This window comes from Varanus komodoensis, unplaced genomic scaffold (assembly GCF_004798865.1).
Source record: "Varanus komodoensis strain SLA01 unplaced genomic scaffold, ASM479886v1 scaffold16, whole genome shotgun sequence".
NCBI lineage: Eukaryota > Metazoa > Chordata > Lepidosauria > Squamata > Varanidae > Varanus > Varanus komodoensis.
Genome location: NW_025335468.1, coordinates 16,653,176 through 16,678,589, shown reverse-complemented (window position 1 = coordinate 16,678,589; position 25,414 = coordinate 16,653,176). Strand labels below are relative to the sequence as shown.

The following is a 25,414-nucleotide window of genomic DNA, read 5'->3' as shown; positions in this document are numbered from 1 at the left end:
CCAAGGCTTCTGATACCAGCGACAGCATATAGCCATCAGGACTAGTAGTCCTTCATAGCCTTCTTTTCCATGAATGTGTCCCTTCTAAGCATAGAAATGTTATAATAATAATAATAATAATAATAATAATAATAATAATAATAATAATAATTCAGATTGATGGGCATCATTACATCTCATGGAGGTGAATGCCATAGTTTAACTATGGCCTGTGGGAAAAAGTGCTTCCTACTATTTGTCCTGGATCTTCGAGCAATCAGCTTCATGGGATGACCCTGGCTTCTGGTATTATGGAAGTTGGCAAAAATGCTCGTATCCCTATCTTCTCCACACCATGGACAACTCTGTACACTTCTATCGTATGTCCCCTTACTTACCTTTTTCCTAACCTAAACCATCTCAGCTGTTGTAACCTTGCCTCTTAGGAGCATTACTCCAGTCCTTTGATCATTTTAGTTGTCCTTTTTTCATTTTTTTCCAGTGAATAAATACTGGATGGAACACATTTCCCACCCATCCCTACTTTTAAGTAACTTAGTGGTCTAGAATGGGAAGCATTTTTATTGATAAATAGAAATCACGTGACTAGAGATGTCTTGCTTTATTGTACCTCTAGCTAACCAACTTTGATAAATCAACTTTTCTGTGAAACCAGCACTGCACATTCCCTTAAATCAACTTTCCACTGTATATCAAGCAGACATTTTTATTATTCATTATCTTCACCTTCACTGCTGCTGGCAGGAGTGTAATCAGATCTTTGTGAAGTAGATTTGCATCTGTAAATATTGACAAAACAAAGAACATAGAAGTACCATCAATAAATGGAGAAAATGTTGGTTCTACCTTCCAATACTTGTCCTAAATAAAATTATTGACAGTTAGTTTAAATCTTTCATGACACCAGAGGAATCCTAGCAGAAACTCATAGCTGAGTCAAAAATCATTCATTTGACTTCTGGCAGAAAAAGGTGTGTGCAATCGAAGGAACATAACTTCTGTTTCTAGACTGAAGTTTAAACAGAGGACTTGGCTTTACACTTATAGGTCCTTGACTGCAAAATTATTCTGCTTTAGATATATATTGGACATAAAGGGTTAAGATAAAACAAAATTCAACCAAACCTAATGACACACACTTTTGCATCATAGAAAGGAAGGTAAATTGGGTCCAGGTACAAGAAATTACAACTATAATTTCTAGGATTTAACCTCTTGTGTCCCTGTCCATCTGTGGCAGAAATAATGTTCTGTTCAATGTGCTTGAATGGAAGACATGACTCTGCTTCATCATAAAGTATTTTTAAGCCCAATGATTATTAATTATACTGGAACTGAAAAAATGTGAATTTTCTGATATGTATATTGTAATTGCTTTTACTGAACTATGGAGGTATCCTATAAAATAATTATTTCAGCCCACCCACATGAAATAGTTTTGATTTCTCATACATTTAAGGCCACCTAAACCAGCCATCACAGGACACCTTCTTCTGAGTATGGATGTGCCATTCTCCATCTCCTGCCTGCAGGATACCCATCTTCCCAACTTTCCCCTGTTGTGCTGGAGTTGTGCTGCCATCAGCACTGAGCGCACGTGGAAAGCGCTCCTGTGCAGCGGCAATTTTCTCCAAGATACTGTGAACCTAAAAAGAATAAAAATCTGATCCTTTTTTCTGGGAGGGTCGAAAGACTGTAGGCATTTATTACCTGAACAAGGTTCTCTCTTTAATCTACTGAATGATAATATTTTTATGCAAAGTTTATTTATTCAGTATTTTGTCTGAGTGTTTCGAGCTGTGTGCAAGGGCATAATCTACAGTAAAAATGTCTCATTTTACTTCCTGTCAGATGCTGGTCCTGAATTTGCATTTAGATGCCTCTCTAGAAATCTCTGCTGTGTAGCTATAATGAGATAAATTATTGATCTGCACTTACAGGCTCTTTATGGAACTCGTGTATTTTGAACTCCACAAAACTGTGTTAGACCAGCCAAGGCTTAACCATAAAATGTAATAAAAGGAGGAAGGGGAGGTAAAGAGATTTGCAAATGCATTTAATAGAAACGATCATGGAAATGCTTCTCTCAACATTTAAAAGGGCGGGGGAGGGGGGAGGTGGACAGCCGACAATTGAAAAAAAGTGAGCAGGATGTTTCATCTTTGCAGTGAAACAAGAAAGAGAGCAAGTGGAAGCTGTAAACTAGGGCCATGGCTTTGCCAGCAGAAAGATGATCTCCTAGACAACTCACTTTGTACTTGTTTCTTTGTTTGCTCACTGGATTTATTTATCACTGAAGGCAACTTGGTACCATGTCATACAATTTGCTTTGGAATCTGGAAATTGATTTAAATAAATTATTGCTATGGAATTTCATTCAAAATCCATTAAAGCCAGTACTCTGTCATCTGCCGACTGGGAAGGTGTCTGCATCAAGCCCCTGGATCAAAACTGATGGTTTTTAAAAATCTTTTAATACACTTGCAAAAATAACCTATTTGCTTAAGCTAAAATGTCAAGTGATATCTGGAAGCAAATTGTGTTAGTCTCTGCTCAGTGCATAACCCTATGTTGCTGCATTTTTTGGAATGCTACAAAGCAGTGCAGGGAATGGCAAAATAAACAGTTTGGGAGTGGGAAGAATGGCTTTACATCTCTGTCATGTTTTTTGGCTCATGTGCACAGGATTCCGGAATCGACATTGGTGATATTTCTGAGAGGAAAGCCTTGAGGAAAAAGCTGCAATGCAAGACCTTTCGGTGGTATCTTGTCAGTGTGTATCCGGAAATGAGAATGTACTCAGACACCGTTGCCTATGGGGTGGTAAGACTCTTCTTCTCTGTAGCTTGGTCCTTCACAGTAAACAGGAAACATTCCCATTTATATATTAACTGTTTTGATAAGCTGCCCATACAATTATGGGTCAAACACTGTAGTTATTTGAAAATTGAGCAATGATCCAGTACGATGTATGCAAAAACTGAAAAACAGAAAGGTACAAAACCAACATGGTATCAATGCAGAACAAAAGCCGGTAAAAATACAATACAATGTGCCCCTGATTGACATTGAAATTGTTCTGGCATGCCAATTGTTCTTTCAGGTAAAAACCTCAGGATAAACTGTGGATCATTTATTAACTGACAATCTAAAGATTACTTGATACAACACAACCTTCCAATATTCTGGACTACAGCTCCCATAGTCTCTGGCCACTGCCCATTCTGGCTGGGTGTTGTAGTTTGAAACATCTGGAGAGTACTGGTTTGCCAGCCCATTACAGAAGCTGACAGTGCTACTCTAATGTGTATCTGGTTCTGCCTCCATTTACGTGGTGGTTTTTCTAAAATAAAAACGTGTCTGACTGTTCAGAATGTGTTCATTAGAAATGTGCATGTATCCTGCATCGGCAAAGAGAGGCTTGTAAAGACTTGCCTGCTTGAGGCATGGAATAATTTTCCCTTCAGGAAGCAGAAAAGTGTTCAAAAAATGGACCTTCTCATACTCATTTTTAGGCTGCAAAGGACTGCCATTGTATACATGGGCAGCCAGGTTACTGAAGTTCTTGTGAGCATATCTTCAGTGCTAAATGAATGCATTAATACCCTCTGTTTCACCTGGCCACAAAGATCACTGGTTGACTTTGGGCCAGTCACACACAGTCAGTCTAGCCTACCTCATGGGAGAAAACACAGAAGAAGAGGATTGTGTAAATGCAGAATATAAGAATACAATTAAGAACAGAAAGCTTACTTCAGCTAAAATACTTTCACAGCATCCAGAACAAAAACCTCAAATGCAGCCAAAGGTTTGGTGAAATAAACATGGGAGAGTAGTGACATCCACGTCAGTGGTGCTCCTTATCCTCCGCAGCTTTTATTTCGGACTTATCCATGTGGTCGTGAACCTGTTTTGGGAGTGAGTGTCATGGATAGCTTTTATAATGCTCAAAATAAAAGCTGCAGTGCATAAGGAGCCACAGTGGTGCAGAAGTCACCAGCCTCCTCCAGAAATAATAAAAAGTTTTCACAGTTTGCTAGAAAATCACTGGGAAAAGCAAACCCAGGAGGTTTGGGAAAATCAGACCTCCCAGGGAGAGAATTCCATGGTTGGGGCATCCAACTGTCTTGCCTCACAACGAAACCTACCTTCAGTGGCATGGGGATATGAAGCATAACCTCAGATGAGAAGAGCAACATGGTCCATGTGCTCCTTCAGAAAAGCCCATCTCCAGCCATTTATAGCTTTGTGGGTAGTGGCAGCCACACTGCCTTCAGCCCAGAAATGGATGAGAAGTCAGCACTAGTTTAAGAAAAATAGAATCATAGGAGCATTCTTGAACCTTCAGACCATTCTCTGGGTGCTGCATTTTGCATCAGCAGAATTTCCTAAACATCTTTCATAGGAAGCCCCTTGGAGTAATCTAATCTTAATGTAATCAAGAGCTAAACTACATGGTACATTGACTATGCAATGTGTGGGCGATTATCATTTTTTCCTTTAATATAAGTACGGGATGAATTTAAAGGGACAAAAGTGCCCAGACGGGAAAGTTCAACTGCTCTTTATGAGTGGTGAGTGCAAACCAGGCTGGGGCATTGTAGGAGTAGACAAAAGTAGCACTTATGATTGCTTATATGATACACATTTAGCATAGTATATAAATCTAGCAACTGTAGATTAAATACTGTAGATCAGCAACATGAGTGACATTTCATGTTGATTAGGCAATGATCAGACAGGGCTGCTTTCTGTAGGAATGAGTACAACTGGCACACCAAGGAATCTATCTGCAAACTCTTTCAGCAACAGATACTTCCTAACAATTTAGGAGACAAGTGTGTGCATGGAGAGTGCAGTCCATTCCAGAGAGATTGTAAATGTAACTCTGGACACCCATAAACATCTTGTCCTCAAAAAAGATGTTGACCCTTAGCCTAGGGAATCCTCTGCTAGATAATGCTTGGTAACTTTAACATCTGTTCATTCAAATTCCATGTAAAGGTCATTGCATTCCACAGCTTCACAGTTTCCACACTCAGTCAGCACATAAGGAACAGATGGGATATAGCTCAACATTAAAATACAAGGAAGATGTCAGCAGGGTGTTTTAGCTAGTAGAAAAGTCTTAGTCTTACAATTACAATTAATAAAAAGTAATGGTTGTTCTTAGAACGCTAGTCAAAAGTATGTTTCATCATATTATATTTAATTGGATGTATGTATGTTTGGGATTGTAGACTGAGATGGGCACCTGCCACCATAATCCTGTTTCAGATAGTTTCTTTTCTCACTATCAGAAATCTAAAGTTAGCCCAGTATCTCTTAAAAATAGGTAAGATTCCCACTTAATGGGAAAAAGTCTTTTGTAAGAATGATGTTTAAGGACTTTTTGATAACAGATAAAAATAGGGAAAAATAAGACTATGCCAGTAGAATAACCAAGTTTGTGTGACAACTAATTGGATTAATCTAGCATTTATTTGAGAGGCATAACTTAAACATTCAGGTCAGCAACGGTATCAACTGTGCCAGGTTTCCCAGAGCCATTCATAGGAAAACCTGAACTACTAAAGGGTGCTGTGCAAACTGTGAAAATGTGTCGACGTGGTTAAGATCAGCAGTGAACACTACAGTTCTTCTACTCACCGATTGTTCTTTTGTCACATGGCATGTGTTGCTTTCATAAATTTAGTTGAGGTGGCCTCTGCTCTAGTTTTATTAGAGCAATCTTTGGAAATCGGCCAAGCTCTCACTGGTGTCCTTCCAAGGAATTCCACTGTGTTCAGGGGATTTGTTCTCACACCGAAGAGTTTAGGATTAATGAGGACATTTCGACCTAATTTCATGGTGGTGGTGGTTCTTTTTAGGAAACAGGGGCCTTCTAAAACATAGGAACCCTTCTTACACCTATCATATCTTTGGATCCTCTAGCTCATTATTGTCAGCAATAATGCTGCAGTGGTTTTCCAGGGTTTCATGGAGGGATGCCTTATATATGGTTTTAGAAAGGGATTGGAGAAATTCATAAAGCTGCATGGAATCAGTTGCTGTCTTCCATGACTGCTACATACTAGGTGAAGGGCCAGGAACATCATGCCTTTGAATACCAACTCTTGGGAAACAACAGTGAGAGAGCACGCTCCTGCCTTGTCCTGCTTCTGAGTTTTCCAAGAGGCACCTTGTTGGCTACTGTGGAAACAAGAGGCTGGCCCAGAGAGACCATTGTACTGGTTCAGCAGTGCTATTATGTTCCTACATGCCTTGAGGTTCCAGGGATTGAACTTGGAATCCTTTGTATGCAAGGATTCATACCATTCCAACTATGGCATCCATCCTAAAATTAATTATGGAAATTTATGGATGTAAAGTTTCTCGTCCCATTGGGAAAATTTTGGAACCTCAATTAAAAGTCCACAATTCTTCTGGAAGGTTAAGGCAGTTTGGCCACCTAAGAGGCCAAGAACAGGAACAGTTCTATTTTATTGATATAGTTGTAATCAGATAAAATATGTGCCCTATTTTAATATGATATTCTCTCTTTTGGCCTCTGTTTTTCCCTTCTCTATATTCTCTAGCTGCAGAATTCCCTAAAAAGTGATTTGTGCCTTGATCAGGGGCCAGACACAGAAAATATTCCAATCATGTATATCTGCCATGGAATGACACCACAGGTTAGTGAGACTAATGATCTTGTATCTTGCTGCTGCTGCTGCTAGTGGGATGTGTGGGAGGAACCATATTGCAGCTGACAATGTTTTTTTCCCTACTACAATTCCTCCCTGGACTGTTTATTAGATATTCTATAGTAAGTGGGAGCATTATTTGTGCCATGATGTTAAGAATCACTGGTCTATTAATTAGTGCCTTGTCAAGAAGCCTCATTTATTCACTCTAGAAGAACTGAACAAAAGAATGAAACAGGGCTACATTTACCAAGAATGGTTGGCATGGACCTCTATTATTGATCTTTTTAAACAGGATCCTTAATGTGAATGCAACGGCAGGACATTTGTCTCTTGCACGGCTATTCTTTTAAATTCTAGGAATTTGCTTTTGAAAAGCATTTGTAAACTCCTTGAGGTGATTTTTTTTAATGCACACACCTTCCAAGAAATTCATTTCTATTTATATGAAATAAATAAGGCTCTGTGGCTCTTTCCATTCTTCAGAGAAACAGCAAAGCTCCAGAACCAAACTGGTCCCACTGTTTAATATTCTGCTACCCTGTGGAAGGATGGGATGCAGTCAGGTACCCGGTTCCCATGCTGGTGTTATTTCTAGCACTGTCCTGTGTGCCTTGAAGTGTGCAAAGGACTAACTCAAGGAGTAAATTATGAAGGGACTGCCAGGTAGACAGTGAGACGGGAGGAAGGAGAGCCAGAGGAACGCTAGCTCCGTTTTCAAAGAGCTGCACCAGTGATGTATAAATAACAAGGGGGCACCACGTAGTGTAGCTGCAGACACACACCTCCTCCTGAGCCTCTTGCTAGGGAAGCCATGGAAACAGCCGACTTGCCGAGAACTCTTTCTGCACCTGACCCTTCGGAATGAGTATAACTTAGCACTCTGAGGAGTCATTCAAGGGCAGCTCCTTGCAGTTCTTGTTCCTGCAGAGATTTGAGAAAGTAGCTTTGCATTAAGCTGTGCACAAGGGTTTAAATGTAAGAGGAAGCTGAGCAGCGTTGGTGGCTTGCAGGATGTAATCTGTGATGCATATGCACTCATATTGCATAGTTACCGTCTTCACCTTACCTTTAGAATATGGGAAGAGATCATTTGTTGCCTGCTCTCAGAAGTTTAAATAATATAACAATGTATTGTAGTAGTAGTGATAAAAAGGTCATGATTTAATAATGTTATTTCTAGTAAGAAGTATCTAATAAAAGAGTCTGGTATGGTAGCTTTATCCCAGAGTATGTCATAATAATAGGAAAAATGCTTCTACTTTAATGCAAGTATTTCATCATACCTTATTCTGTGGATTTTAATTTTATATTGTCCATGCATCTGCCAACTACATTATTTGATTGTTCTGCAAAGGAGGATCATTGTATTTGAGATGGCGTAAACAAATGTATACCAAAGAGAAAGAAGGAGCTTTTCTTACTTTGAAAGTTGGTGCAAGCTGAAGTCTATTTTGCTCAGATTTTGTACTCCATGAGAAGCCATGTGAGTTACATTTTCACCTCTAGTGAAGTTTGCCTTCTTTTACTGACTGCCTTTAATATTGATCACACTGGGTGGGGGCACACTTGAATAAATCATGTATGGTGAAGAGGAAGATCTCGGAGGGCCTTGTCCACCCTGCTTACATGCTGAACAGGCTGGAGCTTATTCCCTTGTCCACGCTCCCACCACAACACACATAATTATACTGATAACCAGCAGCTGCCTGTACAAGCTCTACAACCCAGAAAGAGAGTTTCTCCAAGTAACTAACTTCCTCTTGTTACTGAGAGGCATTATTTTCCACCTTCTGGGAATTTTCTGTAACTCTGTTTTGCTGTGTCATTTAGCTGAAGCACAGTTCTGGAAATACACTGTTGCAAATTCCAATTGAAATTATAGTACAGAGGCACACAAAATGCTTCCCTCACAATTAGCATCATTTTAACCTTGACAGAACTATGCTGGAAGCTAGTTTTAACAGTGTCATTGAGACAATCCTGAAATGCCTTGGTACTATAAAAGACAGTATTATAAAATCTTTCTAGGGTGAAAGTTTAGCTCTGTATCTTATTGGTCTTCTGAAACGGCCCTTGGTGGTGTTGGGCAGCCTTCTTTAGTTTAGTTTTTCTGTGTTGGACTACAATTTCTGTTGTGAATTATGGAAGTTGTAGTCCATCATATCTGGAGATGGCCAGGTGGGAAAGGCTGGGGCAGGGGAAAGCCCTTTGATTATCAGATTTGACATAGGATGAATAAGGCCATTCAGATCTGTTCAAATTAGTATGACGACCCATACTGGATGAGGTAGCACTTCATTTAAGATGCACTTCAGTATGGTTTTGCTTGTGTAAGAAAGTCAGAATGTTGCCCATTCAGTAACATAATAAACTGAACCCAGTTACCCAGCTGGCTTAGGGCACATTCCTCTGCTTTCCTACTTGTTTATCTCCTGCTGTTAATCACTAGACAGTTTGCAGTACCTCTCAGATGCATTGATAATTCTTTCTCATCACTTCAGTGGTTATTAGGCGATGTTATGTTGCACTTTTTCCTGTGCACCTGAACAGGTGGACCCTTCACTAGTAGGTAGTGATTTGAGGAGAAGTGATGGTGAACTGGACTTTGTATGAATGTTACAGCCACAACAATTTCTGCAGCTAAGCCATGTGGGAGAAGTGCTAACATTTGCTTCTGACTGTATCTTTGTGCTTCATATACCATGCTGACTTTTTTCCCCCCAGGGGCTGTGCACAATAACTACTCTGAGTTGCTCGTCTGTTAGGAAAAAGCAGTCCAAGATGTTTTTTCCTAAGTATGTCACAGATGGGTTGTGCTCTGTGAATCTTCATTTGTCCACGTTTGGTGGGGTTGAAAGCAATGTAAGAATGCTCCTACCGTCTGTTCCTTTCTTGCAGCTTCCCAACCCATTCTGGAAACGATGGAAGCCCCAGTGCAGGAAGCAGGAGAGGGGTTCTCTCCTTCTTTTCCAGAGCTTGATAGCTTGCAGCATGCAGCCATTACTCAATGAAATTGGAATGGTGGGAAACAAACACAGCCTAGGTATAGTCCAAACCCTTGTCAGGTGCTTTTCATTCCATTGTCCACTCATTGACAGAATCAGATTCGACACAAACACATGTGTGTTAAATCACACTTGCTTAAATTTGCATGCCTGAAAATGCACAAATTCCCCCAATTGCATATTATGACATTTTATAAAAGAAATGTACATTTGTGGCTTTTTAAAATTATTTTTCTATGACTACATTGGCTTAAATTACAGAAAATAGGAAAGATAGTCTGCAGAATCTGCATGACTCAGGAAAAGCTGATCTACTGTAGAATCAATGAGCTGGGTTCTTACAGATGTGAACTCATTTGAGCCTGCTGTGGATTCTCTGACATCCTTATTTCTGTGCATGTGTTTCCCAGCTGTAGCCCAACGGGAGATAGAGGCTGTGAAGTCCTAGCAACTCCAAAGACATTATTTGGGGTCTCTCTGTCCATAGATGCAAATAGGGGACAGTAAAAGCACCAGGCCCTTGTTATATCACATTGGGAAGGGAGATGGGGATCTAGCATGAGGGCACATCTCATTCTCTGTTCAGATTCTGAGCTCAGCACCATTCATGGCAAAGATTGCATGTCTTGTGGTAGATCTGTGTGTAGGTATTGGGCCCACTCCTCCAATAATACAGCCTTTGAAGGTTGTTGACTCAGATTCTGATTCCAATGTGGAAGTGGGAGCAGGGTTGGAATTTGCAGCTGAAATGCCAAGAATAATGCCAGGCAGTAGCTGAGAAACAGACAGTTGCAAGTTCAGTGGGAAATTCTAGTGGGCAAGTAGAAATAGGTGGGTGAGGACTTAAATTATCATCAGTCCAATCATATGTCCTGGTTTAAGAGGGCATGCCTGGTATTCCAGCTGATTGGCCCATAAGCAGAGTGATCCACCTGGAAGTTGGAGTCAGCTCGATTTGGTTTGCAAGGGAGGAGAGGTATTCAGTTTAGAATCAACATTAAGCTACATTTCCCTAATGGAAAGTATTCTAATTTCATTTGTTACTGATATCTCCAGTACTCTTCTTGTCTCATAAAGTCAGCCTAGCTAGTCAGCTTTAACATAAAAAGACCATAGCTAGGAAGCCTTCTGCCCTGATCTGCTTCAAGACTGGCTCACAACACTGTGGCTTCGTGGTCCCAGATCAAAGCTGGTCTGAATCATAGGCAAGTATTCTATGCTTTGCTTAATAGATATGCATCAGGGTATTTATCTCATTCATTGTTTGTCCCGAATTTTAGAAAGCATTGTTAAGCAATGCCTATTAAAATACTTAAAACTGTGCTAAATAGGAGCAGGTTAAACATATGGTAGTTTAATTGCAGAAAAGGCAAAAATACTTTTCAGAGGGATATGTGAATTAAAGGACAGGTTTTGGGGAGAATATTTAAGAGAAGGTAGATGAACATTTTACATAATTGTAGTGGATGCACATTGGGTCAAGCTGTGTGACCCAAATGTTAAATCATCTGATGGTGAACATGACCCATGAAATATCAAGTAGCTATATAAAGTCCTTGAAATGTGGTATGTATGAGATGCCACTATTGAGAATATTGTTGTGAATTTGTGTATTATTTTGCAATTAGCTAGGATTTATGGAAACACAGCAGTGAAAAGAGAGTACGTTCAAAAAGTTGCTTCTCTTTATACCCTAGTTTTCAAAATTAATTAGTTCTGGATGAAAACAACATGAAAATAGAAGTACCGGGAAGAAGGATATTTATTCCTTTTGCCATCAAGGTTTTTTCCCTTCTTTTTCATCTACAGGGAACATTTTCAATTTTGTAGGGCAAGTATTTATAGAACCAAATTACTAGACCAAATTTAATTGGAGGGAAAGTTGGTTTTCTCAATAGATGGTGACATGTAAGAAAAGGATTATTTGGGCTACCGATTCTCAGTTGATGGCTTGAATCTTTCCAATGGAGATTTTGGCACTGTTTATCAGCAGAGCTGTCTGTATTTCCTGTTAAGAAATGTGCTAGTGTCAGTGCCTTCGATGACATTCAACTGCAGATTAAAGTCCATGCTTTTCTGTGCATTGCAAGTGTTTTAATACCCCCCTTCACATGCTTGGAAGCAAGTTTTGCACTGCCAAAATGTTTGTACAGCACATGAATGTTACACTGGTCATAATTCAGCTCAGTATCATTGATTACAGTCAGAGATTTAAAGTGCAATCCTATGGATTGTTCCATCAATACACAGAGGGGCCAGAGATCTAGTTTCCCTACTTTCAGTCTATAGGGAATGGTGATAAACTTTTGGATCATACAGATCAATGGCTACCCTTTCCCTCCCTGCCAACCAAGATACCCCCTTTCTTTTTTCCTGACCTCTTAGAAAAAACAGCAATTGCAAACCTTCCCATGATAGCTAGGACAGGTGGGAAGAGAAGAGCATGATCAGATCTCCTCCTTTGTGCTTGTAGCTTCATCAGTGGGTGTGGAGGGAGGGATTTGCAGAGATCTGCAGCATCCCAGGACCACAGAACTGCTCAGCTAAGCTCCTGCTTAGGCCTTGCCCATGGAAATGAATGGAATGTTGGAGTGCTTATGTTTTGCTCAGCCAGGTCCACTGTTACCCTAAGTTATTTTCAGGCAAAAGTTGTCAAAAGCCATAATAGGCATGTTGTTAGCAAAGGGGAAATGAAATGACTCACTGGTAAAGCTGGAGCTGTCCCGATATTGTGCTGCCTGAAGCAGAAAAGGTGGCTCTCCTCCCACCCTTCCAAAAATGAAAGCTGACTGGATGGCCAGAAGAATCTTAATTCAATACTGGTGATGAGATCACATCTTCCACCTTACCTGAAGGCAGTTTAGGGAGTCAGAACAGGCATGCACATCTCTGTTCCCAGCAGAAGAAATGGCCTGAGGACTTACAGGGGGCAGCTGAAAAGCTCTCCCTGGTTATCCTCCAAACATAAGAAAAGCCCTCCTGGATCAGGCCAAGGATCCATCCAGGCGAGCTCCTCTGTTCACACAGTGACCAAGTATCAGCCCACAGGACAACACTCCCATCCATGTTCCACTGTGGTTGGGTACATAGGAGCACTGGAATGTGTAGTCACTAAGCCTAGTAGCCATGGATAGCCTTATGTCTAGTCCCTGTTAAGGGTCTTCAGACTGGGGGCCATCATGTCAAACTGTGCCTTGTATGAAGAAGCACCTCCTTCCATCTGTCCTGAATCACTCACAAAACAGTTTCATAAGATGACCTCAGGTTCTCCCATAATGGGAGAGGGAGAAGATGTCTCCTTATTCACTTCCTCTGTACCATGCATAATTCTGTACACCTCTATCATGTCTCTTCTTGCTCACCTGTTTTCTAAACCAAACAATATATCTAAGCCAATATTATAACATTTCTCATAGGGGAGATGCTGCTCATTTTAGTCACCCTTTTCCCAGCTGTAAAATATCTACTAGGTGTGGTGTCCAGAGCTGTACCATAGAATTATGTAAGGGCCATATGACCTTGGAAGCTCTATTTCCATTCTCTTGTGCACCTAACATGATTGCCTTTTTCACAACAGCTGCATACTAAGTTCATCAAGTTGTCCCTCCCCCAATGTGCTTCATTTTAATTGTTTACATTGAACTGCATTTGCCATTTTAATACCTTTTCTCCCAGTAGGAAGATGTGCAATCTCTTTTTGTTTTAACTACTTTAAATAGTTTTGAATCATTGGCAACCTTGGCTACTACACTGCTAACTCCTAATTCTAAATCATTTATGGACAAGGTGGAAAGCACGGGTCTGTGAGACACCACTGGGAGAACTTAATTTGTATTGCTATTCTTTTTTGATGTTCAGCCAGTTACTAATCCATAAGAAGGCCTCTCACCTTCATCTATAACTGCTAAATTCACTCAGGAATCTTGGCAAGAGAATATGTCAAAAGCCTTTTGGAAGTCCAAGTAAACAGCATCCACCAGATTCCTTCTATGAACATGTACAGTGACACTCTCAAAGAACTCTAAAAGGCTAGTGAGACAGGAAGCCATGCCACCTCTTTCAATAAGCATACTGGTTTTTTCCTTTAATAATGCTTTCAACCAATTTGCCACAAACAGACATTAAGCTAAGCAGTCTCTAATCTCCCAGATTTTCCCTGGATCCCTTTCTAAAAGTTGGTATTTCATTGCCTATTAACCAGTCCTCTGTCCTGGGACATATTACATATGTCCTTCATGTAAACATATGTAGCAAGTGAAAAGATCAGCAATTCACATTTGAATTCTTAAAGAATGCTAGAATGGGCCCAATGATACCATCTGGGCCCAATGATTTGACTTTGTCAATAAGATTAAGAACTTCATCTTTTGGCATTACTATTTGCCTCCGTTCCTCAGACTCCCTTCCCAAATACATCAGTTCAGCCCCAGGTATGTGTCCTGTCTCTTCTGCAGAAGGCAGAAATTTGTTCAGCTTCTTTCAGCAGTTGCCTCACCTTTCCAAATGGCAGGGCCAGTAAAAAAGAAAACATGCCAAACACTCTACATAAAATCTCTTGCCAGTTAAAATAGCAGTGAGCAAACTTTATTTCCCACAAGAACTGGCCAACATTCTCTCAGAGGGGACATGTCAGGGTCATCTGGTGGTAGTAGGTGATACCCAAGGCCAGGGATGTGTCCAGGCTCTGCAGAATCCCTCGCAGACTTCCGCTTGTGTTCCACCCTGTCTCAGAAAGTGAGCTGAGCTGAGGGGAAGTCTACAAACACTGGTAGAGTAAAGGTTGCACAACCATCAGCACAAGCAAAGGCTGCTGAACTTGGCACAGAAGAGGGGAGCTTCTTGTTAACGCTCATGAGGGCTTTGATTCCTGGCGCACACCATACAAACACAGGGCAGGCTTTCCAGGAACTTGGACTCACAGTTGTGTCAAAGTAGACCAGAGTCCAGAGAGCTGGGCCCAGAGAATCCAATGGATTCCCACCCCTACAATGGATTCTTCACACATTGCTTCCCAAGGCAGCTGTGGGTGAAAACAGAACCACCTGAAACACACAAAAAGGAGCGCTTACCTGAAGGAGCACTTATGTCCATATATGCCCGCCCACCCCCTGAGATCAGCGGGAGAGGACCTTCTTCGGGAACCCTCCGGGAAGGAAATTAGGAGGGTGAGTACTCAGAGGAGGGCTTTCTCTGTGGTGGCGCCCAATCTATGGAATGCGCTCCCCAGAGAGGTCCGCCTGGCGCCGTCGTTATTTGTTTTTCGGTGCCAGGCGAAGACCTTTTTATTCAAGCGTCATTTTAATTGTTAAAGTTATTTTTAGTTTAAAGTTTTTTGGCCAGGGTGACTTATTTTATACAGTTATGTATATTTTATATTGTTATTTATGTATTTTAATTTATTTATTTGTAAGCCACCCCGAGGCTTCGGCGAATGGGGCGGCCTAGAAATTTTCTAAATAAATAAATAAGAGGGGAAATGTGTGCACTGGGGATGATCTTAAGACAGGTACAATGTGAGATAAGAATTATCTTAAGATCATCTCATTTATAAACCCAGCCAGCCTGGCCAATGGTCAAGAATGCTGGGAGCTGACATCCAAAGCATGTAGAGGGCTTCAGGTGGGGAAGGCTGCATTACCCCCATCCATTCACAAAACCCCATCTGCCCTACAGAGACACACACAGAGGGAATGGTGGGCCTTTGCAAAGCATGGATCTGTCCTGCCCAAAGCCCTTGCTTTCCTCATTCAGGGATTTAACTCTCTACCCAAGCAAAAAAGGCTTTGGAAAGTGCAGCTGTTGCAGGATCCACATGTTCTAAAGCACTCTTCTGTCTCTGCTTGGGTGAGTAGGGCTTTGCCCTCACCTTGAGCAGGCAGAGAAGGCTCAGGGGGAGCCTGCCAAAGACACTGAGGTGCATAAAATCTGTTTTGCTTGCCCACTCCTGAATTAAGGAACCAGAAGCAGTCAAGCTGGAAAGACCTCTCTCTGCTTAGGAAGTTGAGCACTTAGGAAGTTGCTGCTCATGAGAGCAGGCAGCCCTGGGCTGATGGCCCCTATGGTCTGAATAAGAGGTGAAAGATGCTGGCAGTAGGTTGTTCTTGCCATTCTTTCTTCTTTGTAGCTGTTAGTAAAGAAGCATTTGCTTTTGCTTACTGCTATCCTCCTGTGTAGAAAGTTTTGGAGAATATTTGCAGATGTTTCAGAAATGACTAACTGAAACCACTGGTGCAGCTAGGTAATTTTAGCTATGGCCTTAATGGCCTTTAGAGATGCCTTAGATTTATGAAGGATACAAATAACTTTTCTCTCTCCCTGCCATTCCATGCCTTAAAATTGTTGCTCCATGCTATGTTAAACAACACTGCTTGCCAGTCCTGGGGGGCAGGGGGGCATGTGCAGTTCTGCATTTTACATTCATAAAAATCAGGAATGAAATGGAAGTTGAGTTTCCTGTCTTGATGCCATCTTGATCTGTGGATATTTGGGGGTCCCCCTATGTTGGGAAGTACAGGGTGTTGACAGTGGTTCCCTTGGGGAAGCAAAGGCTCAGAGGAAGGAGAGAGACTTGGCAATGGGGCATCTTGGAACCTGCTAGTGAAACAGTAATGCTTGCAAAGAGACTATGCAGTGCAGCATCTACTGAGAAGTAAAGAAGCTGGTGTGTGTTTGGGGTGGGCATACAAAGAGATAAGCCACACACCTGTATATGTCTACTCAAGAGTAAGTAATTGACTTACCACACACCTACATAAGTCTACTTAGGAGAAAGATATATTGTTAACTTTTATATTGTTAACTTATTTTATATTGTTAATTTATATTATTTTAATTGATTTATGTTGTGAGCCGCCCCGAGGCTTCGGCGAATGGGGCGGCATAGAAATTTTCTAAATAAATAAATAAAAATAAGACCCATTGACTATAAACAGGTGCTGGTGGGAAGCAGCAGCCAAAGTTGGAGGCCTCCCCTAAGCACATGATGGTCTATGGCTGTCCACAAGGAGAGCCCAAGCTTGCCCTCAAAAAGGGCAAGTCACAGAAACTGTGGAGCTGGGTAAGAAGGTTATGGGGGAAGGGAGAGGCACTGCCCAGCTCTCTCCCAGAGACAAGTTGCCATACAAAACCTGTGCTGCTTTGAAGGACTCCCTGGCCTTCAACATTAACATCTATAGAAGTATAATCCGTGTGGTCTTGGATGTCTATAGGCTACTGCCCAGAGTATGGGAAACAAACAACATGAACATAAATTCTTAATACATGAGGGCAAATACGACTTGATAGGTATAACTGAAACTTGGTGGGATAACTCCTGTGACTGAAATTCAATGACTAACAGATATAACCTATTCAAAAAATTCAGAAGGAACAGAAAGGGAGCAGAACCACGCTTTATGTTAAAGATACGTATTTGTGCAAAGAAATGCAGGAGAATGAGCCTAGTAGTTCCATCTGAATTAATATGAATAGTAAAAAGGTAAAGGTAAAGGTTTCCCCTTGACGTTATGTCCAGTCATGCCTGACTCTAGGGGGCGGTGCTCGTCTCCGTTTCCTAGCCAGGGGAGCCAGCGTTTGTCCACAGACAGTCTCCGTGGTCATGTGGCCAGCATGACTAAACACCGAAGTGCACGGAACGCTGTTACCTGCCCACCGAAGTGGTACCTTTTTTATCGACTTGTATTTGCATGCTTTCGAACTGCAAGGAGGAGCAGGAGCTGGGACTGCGCAACAGGAACTCACTCCGTTGTGCAGATTCGAACCGGCGACCTTCCGATCAACCAGCCCAGCAGCACAGCAGTTTAAACCACTGCGCCACCTGCAGTCCCAGTATGACTAGTACAAGGAATAAAAGGAACATAGTCGGAGTCCATTACCAATTACCCAGTCAAGGAGAAGACAAGGACAAAACAAACTGCCAGTGTTTCAAGGAGGCTTAATATCATCATTATGGGGGAATTCAAGTTCTCTGATATCTGTTGGGAGACAAATTCTGCCAAAACAGCCCCTCCAAGGTATTACCTAACATATGTTGCCAATAACTTCCTCCAACAAAAAGTAGAGGAAAGAACAAGAGGACTGACTATCCTTGACTTAATACTAACCAAGAGGGAAGATGTAGGGGACAAAGTAGCAGCTATAGGAACTCTGGGGGAAGTGAATATGCCACATTTGAATTCTAAATTATGAAGAAAGCAAAAGCCAAATGTAGACTAACATGTACCCTGGCTTTCAAGAAAGCCAAACTTAGAAAACTCAGGACAGCGCGGGGGCAAAGTTTCATGGCAAGAGACTCTAAGGGGGAAAGGGGTCCATTATGGGTTGGAAATCTTAAAAAAAGAAATTCTAAAGGCGCAACTACAAACAATTCCAACAAGGAAAACTGCAGAAGACTACAGAGGAAACTCACATGACTTCACAAAAATGTATGAGAGACCTGAAAACAAAAAAGAGCATGTGTAGGAAGTAAAAGGAAGGCAAAGAAGAATATAGACAGGAAACACAGAATTGTCGGGATGCCTTCAAGAAGGCTAAAGCTAGGAATGAACTGAGGGTAGTGAAGGATGCTAAAAGCAACAAAAAGCTTTCTTAGGATAAATCCGGGGGGGGGGGGAGTTGAAAAAAGAGTTTAACTACTCAACATGGACAGTAAGATAACAAATGACAATGAAAAGGCAGAAGTGCTAAATTCCTGCTTTGGCTCAGTCTTCTCCCAAAAGAAGATCTACATCCTTCCTAACAGAGGGGAAAAGTACAAGCTGAAGGTGAGGGATGGAAGCTCAAGATTGACAAGCAACTGGTCAAGGATCGTCTAGTTGAATGAGTTCAGATCTCCAGGGCCCAATGAACTCCATCCTAGAGTCATAAAGGAGCTAGTGGATGAACTTTCTGAACTACTGTCTGTTATCTCTGAGAATTCATGGAAGACAGGGAAGTGCCAGATGACTGGAGAAGGGCTGATGTTTTTCCCATCTTCAAGAAAGGAAAAAAAAGTTGAACTTGGGAATTACAGACCAGTCATCTGACATCAATCCCTGAAAAAATTCTGAAGCAAATTATAAAGCAGTCAGTCTACAAAGACCTTGAAAACAATGCAGTGATCACTTGCAGCCAACATGGATTTCTCAAGAATAAATCCTGACAGACTAATCTAATTTGATTTTTTCACCTGGGTGACCTCCCAAGTTGGACTGCGGGAATGCTATGAACAGCATCTATCTTGACTTCAGCAAAGCTTTTGATGAAGTGCCCCACAACATTCTGATTGGCAAACTAGCAAAAAGTGGGCTAGATAGAATAACTATTACATGTATCCTCAATTGGATATGAAATTTGGCTCAAAGAGTGCTCATCAGTGGCATTTTCTCAAACTGGGGAGATGTAACAAGTGGGGTGCTGCAGGGTTAAGTCCTGGACCCAGTGCTGGTCAACATTTTTATTAATGATTTGGATGAGGAAGTACAGGGAATGATTATTAAATTCGCAGATTTGGGTGGAATAGCAAATACCCTTGAAAGCAGAAAGTAGATTCAAGGTGATCTCAATAGGTTGGCGTACTAGGCTGAAAACAACAGAATGAAATTCAAATTCAGTTCGATCTTGGGATTGTTGTAGATCACAAGCTAAATATGCTATATTATATAGGCAAATGCTATATTATGCTTCATTAACAGAAGTATTGCTTCCAAATTATGTGAAGTACTAGTTTGCCTATACTTCGCACTAGTCGGACCTCATCTGGAAAACTGTCCAGTTCTGGGCACCACAGTTTTAAAAAGATGAAGAAAAGGTGGAAAGGGTTCCAAGTACAGCAACAAGGATGATCCAGGGTTTGGGAACAAAGCTCTGTTAGAAAGATTGAAAGAACTGGGCATGTTCAGCCTTGAGAAGAGAAGACTGGGAGGGGATATAATAGCATTCAACAAGTACTTGAAAGACTGTCACAAAGAGGAAGAGCAAGATCTCTTCTTGTTCATCCCAGAGTACAGGGCATGGAATGATGGTCTTAAGTTATAGGAAATCACATTCCAACTAGATAGCAGGGCCATTTCCTGTTGGAGAAGTACAACACTGAAACCAATTACCTAGGGAGGTTGTGGGCTCTCCCACACTAGAGGCATTCATGATGCAGCTGGACAAACATCTGGGTGGGATGGTATGACTTGAAGTCCTGAACTGGGCAGGGGGTTGGAACCGGTGGCCTTCTAGGCCCTTCCAGCTCTACCATTCTGTGAACGTTGGCCTGAAAGTCCAGAACTAGCTGCAGCACTAACCCAAATAATTAAGGAGAAAATCAGTTATGGGATTGGAAACCTACATCTGGTAGCCATGTCAGACTAGATGCACCAACTAGTGGCAATCAGTTGCTTAGAGAAAGAAAAGCACGTACCTTTTTGAAGCTTCTGGGTCTCAGTGGCTTATTGGGTTACAATTATGTGCAATTGTGCAATTATGTGCATGAAATTTATTTTATTTTTAAGTAAGGCAGAATCTTCCTTTTCTGTGTGTGAATAATACGTCACAGTAATCCTGAGTGACAGGCATTATCAGGGAGTGATTTTAGTTCTCCCATTTTTTTCTGCTGGAGGGCCATCTTGCTGTTCCACTTTTAACACAAGATTTTAAAAAGTGATCCGTTCTGCTTTTTTTTAAAAAAATGCCCGTTCTTTTTAAGGTCATTTAAAACCAAAAGGAAAAACAAGCAGAGCAACTCTGTAATAAATGAACCATCATTGATGTAATGTCAACTCAGACCTTCAGTTCTCGCAGACAGAGATATGACAGTGACATTTATGGTAGCCTTAAATGAATTCTGCTGGGCAAAATGTCCTCACTGAGGGACGCTGGAGGCTAAAAAGGAACTTGCTTGTACTGAGACAGTCTCCGTTTCCTGAAGTCATAACAGTTTCAGTGTATGAGTAGCTAATCAAATCAACCAGGTTGCTGCAGTTGGCCATCCAAGCTTATACTCCAACAAGACTCTAGAGAAGAAAATAACCTTCTTGGACACAGACAAGCAAACACTTGAGGGGGAGGAAAAAAACATTTTAAGTGCCTTTGAAAATGTGTTTTTATAGAATTAGTAATTTCTGGATACATCAAAAAGAGCAAGGAAGGTATTTGGCTAAGCTACACAGGTTCATTTCATGAGGTGCTAGGGAGATATTTTCCTCTCTCTCATGGCACATCCAAGCTGGCTGGCTCATTTGGCATCAGACAGAAAAGGTCCCTGGACTCATGCAAAACACTGGGAAAAATGGCATACAATGTGTGTCTGATGAAGGTTTTATCCTTGTGTTTTGACCTCTCAATTCATATGTTTCCTCATTACACTGTCTGTAATAAAGTAAATGTCTACAAACCAATTAATTTGCCGAGAGTGGTTATGAGCAGTAAGTAAGGACTGTGAGGAACAATGTGAGAAACAGCCAAGGGAGAAACCTGCTCCCTCCTGGGGCAAACTGTACTGAGTTGCTTTGCTCTGGTTTTCTCCCTCTACATTTCTTTAATCTTTTTCCCTATGTGAGGTGTCTTGTCATTTACAGAATAAAAGAGTAATTTCAACCAGAGTCAAATTTCATTAAACTTCTAGGTTACTCTTTAGAGGTCCCATTATGGCAGCCTTCTCCAGTGGAGCCCTCCAGTTTTTTGAACTACAGCTCCCTTCATTACTGAACATTGACCATTACAGCTCAGGCAGATGGAACTTAAAGTCTAAAACATCTGGAGGGTACAAGATGGTTCTGAGCTGAATTCAATCCCATACATACAAGTATGGAGTGGTATAGGCAGTCCCCGAGTTACAAACGTCTGAGTTACACAGCAACCCATACTCAAAAAAGAACTGTCATAAAGCCTATTAATTTTAATAAATTACTGCATAAAATCATCATTACCATAGAGAGAGGGGAAGCAAAAGAGGAGAGAGGGAGAGTCTCCAGTGCATCGCCATAGAGAGTGAGGAAATGAAAGGGTAGAGAGGAGGCCTCCAAAGCATGCCTTGAGCCCCACCCATTGGGAGGTAGGTGTGTGTGTGTGTGTTGGGGGGATGCTTAGACATATTGGCATTTTCTGACTTTCACAGGAATCCTGCACTCCTAACTCCCATGAACATGGAGAGCTGACCACACATGATCCAACTTGCATACAAATTTGACTTAAAGACAAATTTCCATTTTCTCAGGGAGGGAACTCTTTTGTAACCTGGGGATTGCCTGTGCAAATATTGTAAATACTTAAAAATATTTTTTGTATAGGTGTTCATATTATAATCTGTTTACTGCTGCATTTGCTTTTCATTGTTCTCTTTAACAGGCACAAACTCAAAAATGGTGCTGTGTTGCTTCTGATTCACAATGAACCGAAGCCCATATTTTACCTTGTGCACCCAGTTCCACCCCACATACGCTGATGGTCCCTTAACTAGAACTCTGTCAAAATGATTGCCTAAAATTTTCCACCCTATTTGTAGGAAAAAAATCTGGGGAGACCACATCACTAAGTTTGTTGCCAGGAAGAGGACAAATTCTCTGCAGATTCCCCCAGAGTGGGCCTCACTTTTAGAAGTGGTTGTAGCACTAATTCTTTTTTTCTTTTTTTCCTGTTTCATTTTTGACTTTTATTTTTTCTTTATTTTATTTATTTAAAACTTGTGACTGCTATTGCAACTTCCAAGAACAGCAGCAGTGGTGGCAGCCTGGTTTTGGTCTTTCACTTCACTGAGGTTTCTACTTCCAATTTCTTTACACAGTAAAGATTGGTGCCTTTACACATGATTTTTTCTTGAGATTTTCCTTCTCTGCCATCATTTGTGTATATATGTGTGTGTGTGTGTGTGTGTGTGTGTGTACACTGTTACTTAACCACTAGGTGGTACTGTGGTATTCTGCAATTGTTTTAATACATGCAGGGGTTTTTTTAGTGTAAATTATTTATTTATTTAACTTCTATACTGCCCAATAGCCAAAACTCCCTTTACCGAAATACATTAAATGCACCACATTATACAATAGCATTAAAAGGTTGCCATAAAAATTGGTTGCTTCCGAGGCAGGCCTCAGATCTTGATCATTGTGTCTGGTTAGATCGAAATACCATGAGGTATTGTGGTTCCAAGCTGTGTAGGGTTTTATAGGTTAAAACAAGCACCATGAATTGTGCTCAGAAGCATATAGGCAGCCAGTAGAAGTGAACCAGAATTGATGTTATATACTCTGACTGTCTGGTCCCTGTTACTAGTCTGCACAAGCATTTTGCACAAGCTGCAGCTTCTGAATGGTCTTCAGGGGCAGCCCCACATGACTGCATTGTAGTAATCTAGTTTAGAGATTACCAGAGTGCAGATCACTGATAGCAGCCTGTCTCTGTCTAGATAGGGGCAAGGCTGGTACAAGGCTCTCTGGACCACTGAAGCCACCTAGGAATAAAGTGACAAAGTTGGCTCAAGGAGCACTGTGGAGCTATGGAGTTGCTCCTTCATGGAAGGTCCAGCCCCGTTGAGAACAGGTTGAATTCGCTCTATCCAGTTAAAAGAACCAACCACTGACAGCATCTTAATCCTTGTCTGGATTGAACTTCAGTTTTTTTAGCCCTTCCCTAGTCCATTGCCATAGCTAGGTACAAGTTTAGTACCTTCAGCCTTACCTGCTGAAGATGAAAGGGAGAAATAGAACCTCATGTCATTAACAAACCAGACTGAGTCCTGAAGAATCCCATACTGGAGAATACAAGGAGCAGAGCAATATCCATGTATCCTTCTGGAGCTTGCCAACCAAGTCGGACCAGAACCACTGCAGTGTAGTGCCCCTCACTCCCAACACAGAGAGTTTTTCCAGAAAGACATCATGGTTGATGGTCCTGAAAGCCAGAGAGAGGCCCAAGAATATGAACAGGTTAACACTCCCACTGTTTCTCTCCCAGCATAGGTTATCACACAGGTGAACCAGAGTTGTTTCCATGCCAAAACCAGGCCTCAACCCCAACTGAAATGGATCCAGAAAATCATTCTCATCCAAGAGAGTCTGGAGCATGATAGCCAGATAACATCTTACTTTCTTCACTCTTAAAAAAAATACTTGGGAAGGATAGGAGATGCCCTGAAGAATGACGGCATTGTGTAAAACACACACAAACTACCATGAGTAAGGAATCATAATAAACAAGTACATAATAAATACCTCATGCAGAGAAGCCCTCAGTATCATTTGGAGCAATTGAGGTTGGTGGCAGAAATGTCAGTCTTCACCGAAAAATAATGAGGGATAGTTGGAGAACATTCTTTAGATTCTTTTTTTCTAGGGAGCTGAGGAGAAAAATGTTTTCTGAGAAACTCTGGCACAGCTCCACCTTTAACATCTTAAATGGCATTAGGTTTAGTCAGTATGTGCGTTCCTTACCTAGCCTTTGGCATAAATATAGCTACATGACTAATACTGTATTGATTACTAAAACAGCGAATGGCTATGACAAGTCATTGCCAGAAAAAAGTCTCAGTGGTTTGAATATATATTTCAAAAGATGCGTCAGTTTTCTTAAGAGTTGGAATATAGTTTTCTTATCACATTCTATAAAATGTATTGTTTTAAAGGATGATTTACAGTTGCCTTTACCAGTCTGGTGTCCTTCAGATCTCACAAACCACAGCACCCATCAGTGGCCATGGCGTCTGGGGTGATGGATATGGTAGTCTAACATTTCAAGAGAGCACCGGGTTGGCAGAGGTTGACTTACAGATTTACTGTTTGGGTTTGTTGTTTTAACTGAAATGAAGCCATGGGGTGAATTGAGACAGATCAGCAAGGGAGGACCTCTGAGCAAAATCAGTGAGCTAAATAAACACAGTTCACGTTCCCTTTCTCTTGGAAAAAAGGCACATGCTCAATACTGAGTACAATACTGTGGGTAAAAGGTTGAACTCCAACATAAACCATGCTGCTCTAGTCAAATTCACATCCTCTTTGTTCCATTTAGTAAAATACTAAATGTTGCCTCTCCAATGATGTCTTCTTGGGTCCTCAGCCTACAAGCGTAATGAAGTTTCAGCTTATTCAGATATTCAGAAGCTTATGATGTGAAAGTTTTAATTCAAATAATTCGTTAGATAAGCTTTTTCTGTTTTCATTGTGAACTTGCATTCACTTTCCAATGTATAGAGACAGTTGTCCTTTTCCTCTGTTCTCCCTCCCATGCTGAATGAGCACATGAGGCAAAAAGAGCCACAGCAGCCGCAATCCGCTCCATCGTCGCATCCAACACTCTAGGCAGGGAGGACAGCAGCCTAAGGAGCACTCTATGAAGCACAGCAGTTTGAACAGGAGCAGCTCCTGTACCCATGGAAGCTCTCCACGTGATTCAGAAACCTGATTGTCCAGGGTTCTTAACTGCACGGAGAGCCTCCATGGACAGAGGAGGGTCTCTTGGTCATTTTGTTGTCCTCTGTGCCTAACAATGGCAGATGGTGACCACAGAGGGGGGTGGGATGTGGCTGGAGCGCGCTTCGCCTCGTGTGCTGCTTACTCAGCACAGTAGGAAAAATGCATACCTGGAACTCCTGTGTGTCATTATCTTCCATGTGGGCCCTGTATCTGCACCACCACTGGGTGCTGCACCCTTGAAGCCGCCACAAAAGTTTAGAACCTGTATTGTTGGAGAATAATGGATCTGTCATAAGATAAAATAAATCCACAATCAATAACCAAAAGAAATCTGTCTGCCTGTTCACAA

At 41.4% G+C, this 25,414-nt stretch overlaps 1 protein-coding gene across 3 annotated transcripts in view; it reads left to right on the top strand.

Annotated features, from left to right (window-relative positions):
• The window catches only part of GALNT18 (polypeptide N-acetylgalactosaminyltransferase 18), a 332,287-nt gene that overhangs the window by 257,164 nt on the left and 49,709 nt on the right, over nt 1–25,414 (top strand). For all 3 annotated transcript variants that reach the window (XM_044425517.1, XM_044425516.1, XM_044425518.1), the window contains exons 8-9: nt 2,686–2,823; nt 6,579–6,674. In XM_044425517.1, coding sequence (XP_044281452.1) covers nt 2,686–2,823; nt 6,579–6,674 — 234 coding nt within the window. The remainder of the gene's footprint in view (nt 1–2,685; nt 2,824–6,578; nt 6,675–25,414) is intronic.